This window comes from Triticum dicoccoides, chromosome 4B (assembly GCF_002162155.2).
Source record: "Triticum dicoccoides isolate Atlit2015 ecotype Zavitan chromosome 4B, WEW_v2.0, whole genome shotgun sequence".
In the NCBI taxonomy this organism is placed as follows: domain Eukaryota; kingdom Viridiplantae; phylum Streptophyta; class Magnoliopsida; order Poales; family Poaceae; genus Triticum; species Triticum dicoccoides.
The window spans coordinates 3,332,669-3,344,840 of record NC_041387.1 but is presented as its reverse complement, the minus strand read 5'-3'; the positions used below and the strand labels follow the sequence as shown (position 1 = coordinate 3,344,840).

At 42.2% G+C, this 12,172-nt stretch overlaps 1 protein-coding gene across 1 annotated transcript in view; it reads right to left on the bottom strand.

The window, feature by feature from the left end:
• Positions 1-1,030, bottom strand: part of LOC119294481 — a 14,812-nt gene extending 13,782 nt beyond the window's left edge. Inside the window, exon 1 of the mRNA XM_037572673.1 lies at positions 708-1,030. Coding sequence (XP_037428570.1) covers positions 708-830 — 123 coding nt within the window. The 5' untranslated portion in view covers positions 831-1,030. The remainder of the gene's footprint in view (positions 1-707) is intronic.
• Between the last annotated feature and the right edge of the window lie 11,142 nt (positions 1,031-12,172).

Below are 12,172 nucleotides of genomic sequence, written 5' to 3'. Positions count from 1 at the left end.
TCATTTTTTGCAAATTCCCCCAAATATTTACATGCAAATGATTATTTCTTACCTATATTTGTGTGCCAACATTTATTTCACAAGCACAGGTGATTGATATTTCTTTCGATCCCTTAAAAAGAGAGATTATTTTGAATCCCTAAAATGAATAACATTTTTTCTCGTGGAAGATCTACCTATTTCGAAAAAAGAAGCATGACCGCTTTGGATGAGAACCCCAGGAGAAAGAACCAGCTCAGACTAATTAACCTTCACTGGCCGCCGGCCACTTCCCGGAACTGCTGGCACATTGAACTCATGGTTGTGTCTTCTGCCGCAGCATGGAGACCGAAAACTAAGAGGTTTGAAAATAAAAAAACAATGATATTACTTGAATAAGATGCTTCAAATAATTACAACGATATGTAAAAATATATGATACATCAGAGAGTGATTAAACATTGCAATAGATCATTGAACACACATGTATGTATGAAAAGAAATCATTCCAACCAACAAAAACCAACATGCACAAACAATATAATGATTCTATCCAAATATGTCTGCTGGAATGAATAACCCAGAGTAAAAAAAATCATTATGTCCCAACAAAACCAAACAAAAATAAAAACATTAATCCGTTCACTGGAAAAAAGAAAGGAAGAAAATCGTTCAAGGAAATAAGGCTATACCACTACGACTGCTGCGCCAAATCAACTAGGACATACCTGCTGCGTAAAATCTGAGATCACTACACTCGCCGACGCCGGCCAGCCAAGAGGCCCTCGAGTAGAGGCGCGGGGTTTGTGGCGAACCCCCTCCTTGAAGGGGTGGCGTTCGACGGCGACCATGGCACGGCAGTAACCACCCCACTAAGCTAGCCACGACGGCTTTGAGCTTCTCCAACCAACCAGCCCTGATGCTACTAGCTCTTCGCCGGCCGGCCTCTGCGCATGGTGAAGCTGGTCTGCATACTCACTGGCATGGAGGGGGAACAATAGACCATACACATGAGCTGTTTGACGTTGACATACATGTACACAATGCCTGTCCTAGCAGAGACTTTTATTGCGTTTCATGTGGAACACAGTGTGCATGCTGTCAAAATCCTTAGTGCTTCTTTGTTACAGGACCCTTCTGGTTTATAGAGCTTATTTCAGTATTTTAGTTTTTCCGTTTTATAAGTCTAAAATGAGTGCATTTATTGACTATTTTTGTAAACTACAAAAAATATTCCACCATTCACCATCCACCTTGATTGATAGTACCTCCGTCCTAGTTTATTGGTCCCCTTTGTAATCTGTGTGCCCAATTTGACTAAAGATTTAACTAACAAAATGTTCATGCATGTCACCAAAAATAATTTTTGGTGACATGCATGAACATTTTGTTAGTTAAATCTATGGTTAAATTTTAGCACAAAATGCAGCGAGGACCAATAAACCAGGACGGAGGTAGTAGACAATGAACATGTATGTAATATGAAGGAACAGTGGAAGTTGCATGGCAATACATCTCGGAAATGGTTACGGGAATGCCATAATAGGTAGCTATGGTAGCTGTTTTGAGGAAGGTATAAGGAGGTTTATGTGTAATAGAGCGTATAATATCACGGGGTTTGGATTCACCGGCTAAGTTTGAACCAACTCTCAAGTGCGTATAATCCATGGACTCACATTAGTCATAAAGAACTTACATACTTATTTTGAAAGCCTATTAGCCCTCGAAGCAAAGTACTACTCGCATGACTCTAGGGAGGAGGTTGGAAGGAGTTAACCATCGTGCGCCACCGATTGTAACAGCACATGGAATTTCAATCAGACCTAAGAATGCTCGGACCTCTCTATCATGAACCTATATCCTTTCATATTACAACATCAATATTATTAAACCATACATTTCATCTTTAGTGCTCTACATGAAAGTTCTTATTATATCCCACTTGAATACCTATCCTTCCCGGACTAGTCTTATAACATGTGCCAATTGCCATTACTATTTATTAGACTCTCAAAAAGATTTATGTGAAGCATGAGAGTGCAATTATTTCTACAAAATATAACCACCGCCGTGCTCTAAAAGATATACGTGAAGAACTAGAGCAACTGCCTAGATCAAAAGTTATAAGTGAAACACATAGAGTATGGGTGTCCCTCTCAGAAGGTGTGTCCAGCAAACAATGATTGTGGCAAACTTAAAATCAAACAAGGAAAACAACTACTATGGTACAACTCGCTCCAAGTAAAACGCATATCATGTAATGAATAAAAATATAGCTCCAAGTAAAATACCAATAGATTGTAGATGAAAGAGGGGATGCATTCCGGGCCATCCCCAAGCTTAGACGCTTGGGTCTTCCTTGAATATTACCTAGGGGTGCCTTGGGCATCCCCAAGCTTAGGGTCTTGCCGCTCCTTATTCCTTCATCCATCGTGATATCACCCAAAACTTTAAAACTTCAGCACACAAAACTCAGAAGAAACTTTCTGAGATCCGTTAGTATGATAAAAAAATCATTAACTTTAGGTACTCTTATGAACCAATTCATATTTTGTTCTTGCATCATACCTATTGTATTATAACTTGTCTATGACTTATACCCCCCCACCCCCCGATATAGTTTATAGCATCATAACTATGCAAAAGAAAATATAATATGTCTAAAATAGAACATTTTGTATTGATCTGAACAATAATCATACTTCTGGAACTCTAAAAATTCTGCAAAATTAGGGCAACATGGGCCATTTGTATAGTTATGATGTTTCAATAATTTATAGAAATTCCTGGACTAATAGCAAAAATTTCTCTTTTTTCATAGAATCAAGTCAACTATTATCCAAATCATCCCCAAGGTATTACTTGGCACAAACACTAACTAAAATATAAAAACACAATCATATCAGTATCATAATTGTTGTCAACACACGACAACAGAAAAGAAAATTAAAGATTACTACAGGGTTGTCTCCCAACAAGCTCTTTCTTTATAACCATTAAGATAGGCAAGATATTTTATTGATTATCACATGAAAGATAATAATTGAAACGCAAAGAGAGTATCATAACATGTACCACCCACATTTAAGTCTAACTCTCTTCCTATTCATAGGCATTTTATAGGAAAACAAATTATCGAGGGAAGCAATATTTAGCATATGCAAATAGGAAGAATGAAGCATTAATATTTCAACAGAAAGAGAGATGATTTAGTAGAATGAAGATTTTTATAGCCAGATTTATTTCTCTCAAAATAATACATGTAGGAAGCTTTTAGGGTCTTGCCATCTCTCCTGGACTCTTCCCGAAGCTTTTAGGGTCTCTTTTGTCTAGAAAAATATCGCCAAAAAATTTCATAGCGTTTGGACTTCGTTTGGTACTGATTTTTCAAAAAACCAAAAACAACTAGAAAACAACAACTGTCACTAGGCACTGGGTTAATAGATTTTTTACCAAGGATGATATAAAATAACATAAAAATTCATATAAAATATCCAAGATTGATACTATAGTAACATGGAACAATAAAAAAAATTATAGATACGATGAAGACATATCAACTGCCCCCACCCTAACACCCGTCGGGGCTCGTCCCGCAGCAGCACCACTAGTTATTGGTGTTAATGTTGCTGCTGCTTGGCGCTCCCGACGGCCGCGTGGTACGACGGCTTTGTGCCAGCTCCCAACCGGCACCGTTGCAGGCAGGCATAGCCGCCACCGCGGTGTCACCGGCGGTTACAGAGCACCAAGCGCTAGAGGCCGAGACGAAGCACAAGCGCACCTGCATGGCGTCGCCGTTGCACCAGGAGCAGAGGAACCACGCCGGTGTCCTGCCAGGGTTACCGCGACCACGCCGCACATTAAGCGTTTAATAAAATGTCTAAGAAAATAGAGGCGGACCTTTGCGGTTGGCGTTGGATTGCATGCTTCGGTATTATCATTGTCCGGACAGGGGCCCGGACATAAAAACGGCCATATGCCGGAGATATTTGCAGGTCTCCCTTGAAGATGCCCTAAAGAAGAACGCTTGCACCCATCAGCATTAGTCGACAATGCCACGGGTGCACATATGTTTTGTACTAAATTTATGTTATGTTTGCACGATATGAGCCTTACTAAATTTGTGCCAATTTTATTTAATGTTGAAAGGCACGACACTGATATAATTTTTATGGCTCATAATGCTTTTAATATTGTCATGATTTTTTATGAATAGATCAAAGATTTTTTTATATAAAATAACATTGTCAATCAGTTCAATTTTCTCCGAATCTCCATGGCCTAACTTTTTTGTGTAATAGAATCGACTCGTCCACCTACGGCTCCTACGGCTCCAAACAGTTAACGTACTAGTAGTAGGTTGGCTTGGAGGTCTTGATGGCAATTTAATTAGGGTAGCTCGGCCACCTACAGGGACACTGCGGCGAATAGAATCGACTCGTCCTCCTAGGTCCTACTGTCTGGAATTAAACAAACTCACATGGTATGTTTATTAAATATATTTAAATAACACTGCACAAACTCATACTCTCACATCTGTACAAACTACCCATAGTGGGAGTAACATATACTAGGCCGTCGAAGAGGGCGGCCAACTTGGCCGACCGCACAGCCCCCAGATCTGTGTGTATCTCTACTCCTAATGTCTGAGTTGGTAGTCTTGTCTCACTCCGGTTAATCCTTTCCCACAGTTTTTTATCCCACCAACACATTTAAACCGAATTTTACCCAAGATCTATTTAAACCAATTTTATCTGCCATTAAGATCAATTTTCGATAGCATTTAGTAACTTTTATATGGAAAGGAATAAATCATGATCAATCTTTAATCAATTTCGGAAGACCAAATCTCTACTCCTGAAGGGGAAGTTGGTAGCGGGTACTGTCATGGCACTAAGTCTAACAATAAGAGTAGGGGGTACGTATGAGGAGGCAAGGCCCTAGCTACGGCGAGGTTGTACACACGAGTTCACGAGTTCAGGCCCCTCTTGGAGGAGGTAAAAGCCCTACGTCTCGGTGCCCTGAGGCGGTCGACTGGAATGTGTGTGTGTGTGTGTGTGTGTGTGTGTGTGTGTGTGTTACCGGGAGTGCGAACCCTTGTGCCAGAGGAGAGGGTGGCTTATATAGAGTGCGTCAGGACCCCAGCCATCCCCCGTTACATGGTTTAATGTACATTAAGACAGACGTTACTGGTAACGCTAGCTATGAAGAGCTATTAATGATCTTTAATACTACGGAGTGAACGCCTGACCATTGCCATCCTGGGTGACTCTAGGTGTTCTACACTCCGAGTGGTTTCTTGTATGGTCGAGTGACTTCATCTTGGTCAAATGGAATTGGGTATCCGAGTGAGGTAATTGGTCGAGTGGATTGCACTCCATAGTTACTTCAGTCGGTATCTCTTGTTATACTTTGAATGTACTTCATTCTAGGGTAGTGACCTTGGGTAGGGCGTCTAGGTCAGGCCTATGACCCTACCCTAGGTCCATGGCATCGTCATTAGCCCCCGAATGAAAAGAGAGTTGAAGTTGATCCTGACCTGTTTTTTATGTTTCACAGGCATTCTTACCGAGTCTGGGAATCATCCTGAAACTTCAACTTTATTTCAGTCGCCTTGATCAATTCAGAGGTCGTCGAGTGAACTATAATGGTCGTCTTCGAGTGTTGATATGGTACGAAATCTTCGACGCGATTGGTTACTCTGCGGTTCCCGGATCTCATGGGATTCGAAACTTTGGGGAAGCGCGCGGGATGGAGCGTGCCGCAGTAAACGGGGTGGATAGACAGAGGCATTTCGATTCTCACGCCACCTTTTTCGCCATGTATTGGACGCGCGACTGTTGCGGGATTTGACAGGATTACTCGGGCCCACGAGTCAGCCACCCGGAAGCAGGCCCCATAAAAGGCGTCGAGGTTGATACGTTTGCACAGTGCGCCCTATTCCCCTTCTTCTTCCTCTGCTTCTACACTGCGTCCTGTTCCACTCTCAACGCCGCCGCCCCGTCCATGCGTAGTTCGCTGCAATGGTTAAGGACAAGACGGCGGCCCTGGAGTGCGCGAAGAAGGCGACGACAATGGCGAAGGGCAAGAAGACGAGTTGGGGGTCGTCGTCAAGATCCGGATTGCTGCCTGGTTGGATCTACGGGGACTGGATTTGGTCCACGATCCGGAAAGAAGATCTGGAGGATCTGGCCGCCGCGGGCTTGATTGCTGACGGGTCTTGGAGGCTGCCGGGGAATGAGATCGAGCCTCAGCCGCAGGAGGGTGAGTGCGTCCTCCTCGCAACTCATGTCGACTGTGGTTTCTCTTTGCCTCCACATCCCTTTTTCCGGGGTTTCCCGAACTTTTTTGGTGCCCAACTTCACCATTTTTCTCCCAACACTATCACATACCTCGCTGCATATGTTTTTCTATGCAAAAACTTCTTGGGTTGTCGACCGCATTGGGGTCTGTTCAAACACATCTTTACCTGCCGTTCCCAATTTGTGAAGAAGGAGAATCCGACTAATGAGAGGACGCACGTGATCCAAATGTGCGGAGGTTTAGGGATTCAGATGAGGGTTAGGAGTACTTTCCCCCTATGACTCTTCCCGAGTCGGTTAGGGGATAGCAGTCGACCTGGTTCTACTGCCAAGATGTTTCGACCCCTGGTCAATCGACCGGTCTTCCTCCCTTCACCATGGATCGAGTCCGCCAACCCTCTTCATTGACCGTGACTTCAGCAAAGAAAGTAGAGGTGTCCATGCTAGTCGAGCGGCTAGTCTAATTAGTTTCTGACGGTGTGACTAGCATGGATTTGCTGGAGGTGTTTCTCAGTCGATGCATCCAGCCCCTCCAAGCTTGCGATCCTCCAATGTGGATGTACTTTGGCACCAATGACACCGCTCGGGTCCACCTAGAGTAGGTCACCGATGAGACGGTGGCTGCAGAGCATCACTGGAAACAAGGATAACCCCAGGGGGTCTAGAAGAGTTGCACCATTCGACACCAAAAATGAGCCGGACAAGGTCTGATCCTTGTTACTGAGTGTCTTTCATTCGGATTTGCAACTATCATTGAATCTGATTGATGCTTGTTTAATTTTCTTGCCTTGCAGATTTATACTGAGATGTACTCGATGCCCAACGGGGAGCAAGTCCAGGAGGGGGCGGAGAGCGCGGACGAGAGTGCTGACTGGCAATCCCCCGACGACGATGAGGAGGAGAGTGATGAGACGAACGGTGGTGAAGAAGTCGACTCACCACCTCCCACAGAACGCCGATCCAAACAGTCACACGACCCTGCAGGTGGGCGTAGCAAGGCAGCTTCCCCAAGCGCACAAGTGCAGAAACACAGAAGCGCACAAGGTCGCCAAGCAGCCCAAGGTCGCCCCGTCAAAGCCTCGGAAGACCTTATCCAAGATCAAGATGGACGTTCCCGTCGCTTCTGCGTAAGTGTTTTGTTTTTCTCTATGTTATCGTCGACTAATTCCCCTTCTTGACCGAGTGGGTTCTGAATCTTTCAGTGCTACGACTTCTGGGACCTCCATGGACATTGACAAGGGTCAAGATGATGAGGAAACTTCCATACAACAAGGAAGAAGTGCCCCAGAAGAACACGGGAAGAAAGGGCAGGACTTCGAGCAGGAGAGCGCCTGCCAGCAAGGTACCTCAGTCGACATCAGCGTTGGAAACAGTGATTCAGCAATCCGGAGATCCAATTTGGGCTTCTGTTTCTTTTGCCGATCCTATGTCGACTGACTGCCCTTCAGCGTCGATCGCTCAAGTCCTTGCTTCGTCCGTGCAACTCCATGCCTCTGATGTCTACTATGCAACCTTCTCCTTGTAGACGTTGTTGGGCCTCCAAGTGCAGAGGTTTGTAGGACAGTAGCAAATTTCCCTCAAGTGGATGACCTAAAGTTTATCAATCCCTGGGAGGCATAGGATGAAGATGGTCTCTCTCAAACAACCCTGCAACCAAATAACAAAGAGTCTCTTGTGTCCCCAACACACCCAATACAATGGTAAATTGTATAGGTACACTAGTTCGGCGAAGAGATGGTGATACAAGTGCAATATGGATGGTAGATATGAGTATTTGTAATCTGAAAATATAAAAGCAGCAAGGTAACAAGTGGCAAAACTGAGCGTAAACGGTATTGCAATGCTAGGAAACAAGGCCTAGGGTTCATACTTTCTCTAGTGCAAGTTCTCTCAACAATAATAACATAACTGGATCATATAACTATCCCTCAACATGCAACAAAGAGTCACTCCAAAGTCACTAATACCGGAGAACAAACGAAGAGATTATTGTAGGGTAGGAAACCACTTCAAAGTTATCCTTTTCGATCGATCTATTCAAGAGTCCGTAGTAAAATAAGACAAAGCTATTCTTTCCGTTCGATCTATCATAGAGTTCGTACTAGAATAACACCTTAAGACACAAATCAACCAAAACCCTAATGTCACCTCAAGTATCCGTGGGCATGATTAGACGATAGGCATCACACAATCTCAGATTCATCAATTCAACCAACACAAAGTACTTCAAAGAGTGCCTCAAACTTTCTACCGAAGAGTCAAGACAAAAACGTGTGCAACCCCTATGCATAGATTCCCAAGGTCATGGAACCCGCAAGTTGATCACCAAAACATACATCAAGTGAATCAATAGAATACCCCATTGTCACCACGGGCATCCCACGCAAGACATACATCAAGTGTTCTCAAATCCTTAAAGACTCAATCCAATAAGATAACTTCAAAGGGAAAACCCAATCATTACAAGAGAGTAGAGGGGGAGAAACATCATAAGATCCAACTATAATAGCAAAGCTCGCGATACATCAAGATCGTGTCAAATCAAGAACACGAGAGAGAGAGAGAGAGAGAGAGAGAGAGAGAGAGATCAAACACATAGCTACTGGTAGATACCCTCAGCCCCGAGGGTGAACTACTCCCTCCTTGTTATGGAGAGTGCTGGGATGATGAAGATGGCCACGGGTGCCGGAACAGGGTCCCGATTGGTTTTTGGTGGCTACAGAGGCTTGCGGCGGCGGAAATCCCGATCTAGGTTATATTCTGGAGGTTTCTGTATTTATAGGAATTTTTGGCATAGGTCTCACGTCAGGGGGGGGCCTGCGGGCCATCCACGAGATAGGGGCCCACGCCCAGGGGGGTGGACGCGCCCCCACCCTCGTGGACAGCCCGGGACTCTTCTGGCCCAACTCTTTTACTCTGGGGGCTTCTTTTGGTCCATCAAAAATCATCAAAAATTGGCACGTCAATTGGACTCCGTTTGGTATTCCTTTTCTACGATACTCAAAAACAAGGAAAAACAGAAACTGGCACTAGGCTCTAGGTTAATAGGTTAGTCCCAAAAATCATATAAAATAGCATATAAATGCATATAAAACATCCAAGGTTGATAATATAATAGCATGGAACAATCAAAAATTATAGATACATTGGAGACGTATCAAGCATCTCCAAGCTTAATTCATGCTCGTCCTCGAGTAGGTAAATGATAAAAACAGAATTTTTGATGTGGAATGGTACCTAACATATTTATCAATGTAATCTTCTCTATTGTGGCAAGAATATTCAGATCCATAATATTCAAAACAAAGTTTAATCTTGACATGAAAACAATAATACTTCAAGCATACTAATAAAGCAATCATGTCTTCTCAAACTAACATGGCCAAAGAAAGTTATCCCTACAAAATCATATAGTCTGGCTATGCTCTATCTTCATTACACAAAATATTTAAATCATGCACAGGTTTCAGCCAAGCAATCGTTTCATACTTTAGTATTCTCAAACTTTTTCAATCTTCACGCAATACATGAGCATGAGCCATGGACATAGCACTATAGGTGGAATAGAATGGTGGTTGTGGAGAAGAAAAAAGGAGAAGATAGTCTCACATCAACTAGGCGTATCAACGGGCTATGGAGATGCCCATCAATAGATATGAATGTGAGTGAGTATGGATTGCCATGCAACGGATGCACTAGATCTATAAGTGTATTAAAGCTCAAAAGGAAACTAAGTGGGTGTGCATCCAACTCGCTTGCTCACGAAGACCTAGGGCATTTTGAGAAAGCCCATCATTGGAATATACAAGCCAAGTTCTATAATAAAAACTTCCCACTAGTATATGAAAGTGACAACATAGGAGACTCTCTATCATGAAGATCATGGTGCTACATTGAAGCACAAGTGTGGTAAAAGGATAGTAGCATTGCCCCTTCTCTCTTTTTCTATCATTTTTTGTTATTTTTTGTGTTTTTTGGGCCTTCTCTCTCCTTTTTTTGGCCTCTTTTTTATTTTTTTTATTTTTCGTCCAGAGTCTCATCCCAACTTGTGGGGGAATCATAGTCTCCATCATCCTTTCCTCACTGGGACAATGCTCTAATAATGAAGATCATCACACTTTTATTTACTTAGAACTCAAGAATTACAACTCAATACTTGGAACAAAATATCACTCTATATGAATGCCTCCGGCGGTGTATTGGGATGTGCAATGAATCAAGAGTGACATGTATGAAATAATTATGAAAGGTGGCTTTGCCACAAATACAATGTCAACTACATGATCATGCAAAGCAATATGACAATGATGGAGCGTGTCATAATAAACGGAATGGTGGAAAGTTGCATGGCAATATATCTCGGAATGGCTATGGAAATTCCATAATAGGTTGGTATGGTGGCTGTTTTGAGGAAAGTATATGGTGGGTGTATGGTACCGGCGAAAGTTGTGCGGTACAAGGGAGGCTAGCAATGGTGGAAGGATGAGAGTGCGTATAATCCATGGACTCAACATTAATCATAAATAACTCACATACTTGTTGCAAAAATCTACAAGTAATCAAAACAAAGTACAACACGCATGCTCCTAGGGGAAGGGTTGGTAGGAGTTAACCATCGCGCGATCCCGACCTCCACACAAAGGATGACAATCAATAAATAAACCATGCTCCGACTTCATCACATAACGGTTCACCATACGTGCATGCTACGGGAATCACAAACTTTAACACAAGTATCTCTCAAATTCACAACTACTCCACTAGCATGAATCTAATATCACCATCTTCATATCTCAAAACAATCATAAAGAATCAAACTTATCATAGTATTCAATGCCCTTTATATGAAAGTTTTTATTATATCCTTCTTGGATGCCCATCATATTAGGACTAAATTCATAACCTAGGCAAATGACCATGTTGTTTAAGACTCTAAAAATAATATAAGTGAAGCATGAGAGTTCATCTATTTCTTCAAAATAAAACTACCGCGGTGCTCTGAAAGATATAAGTGAAGCACTAGAGCAAACGACAAACTACTCCAAAAGATAAAAGTGAAGATCAATGAGTAGTCGAATAATTATGCAACTATGTGAAGACTCTCTAACATTTAAGAAAATTAGATCTTGTTATTTTATTCAAGCATCAAGCAAAACAAAATAAAATAAAATGACGCTCCAAGCAAAAAACATATCATGTGGTGAATAGAAATATAGCTCCAAGTAAAGTTACCGATGAACGAAGACGAAAGAGGGGATGGCATCCGGGGCATCCCCAAGCTTAGGCTCTTGGTTGTCCTTGAATATTACCTTGGGGTGCCTTGGGTATCCCCAAGCTTAGGATCTTGCCACTCCTTATTCCATAATCCATCGAATCTTTACCCAAAACTTGAAAACTTCACAACACAAAACTCAACAAAAAATCTCATAAGCTCTGTTAGTATAAGAAAATAAATCACCACTTTTGGTACTGTTGTGAACTCATTCTTTATTTATATTTGTGTAATATCTACTGTATTCCAACTTCTCCATGGTTCATACCCTCCGATACTACTCATAGATTCATCAAAATAAGCAAACAACACATAGAAAACAGAATATGTCAAAAACAGAACAGTCTGTAGTAATCTATAACTCTCGAACACTTCTGTAACTCCAACAATTCTACCAAATTAGGAAAACCTGAGAAATTTTTGTACCAATCCAGAGCAAAAATAATCAGATAAAAATCACGTTCCTTTGAATTATCAAAACTAATTTACTTAGCGCAAAAGTTTCTGATTTTCAGCAGGATCAACACAACTATCACCGTAAGCTATCCCAAAGGTCTTACTTGGCACTTTATTGAAACAAAAGCTATAAAACATGATTACTACAGTAGCATAATCATGT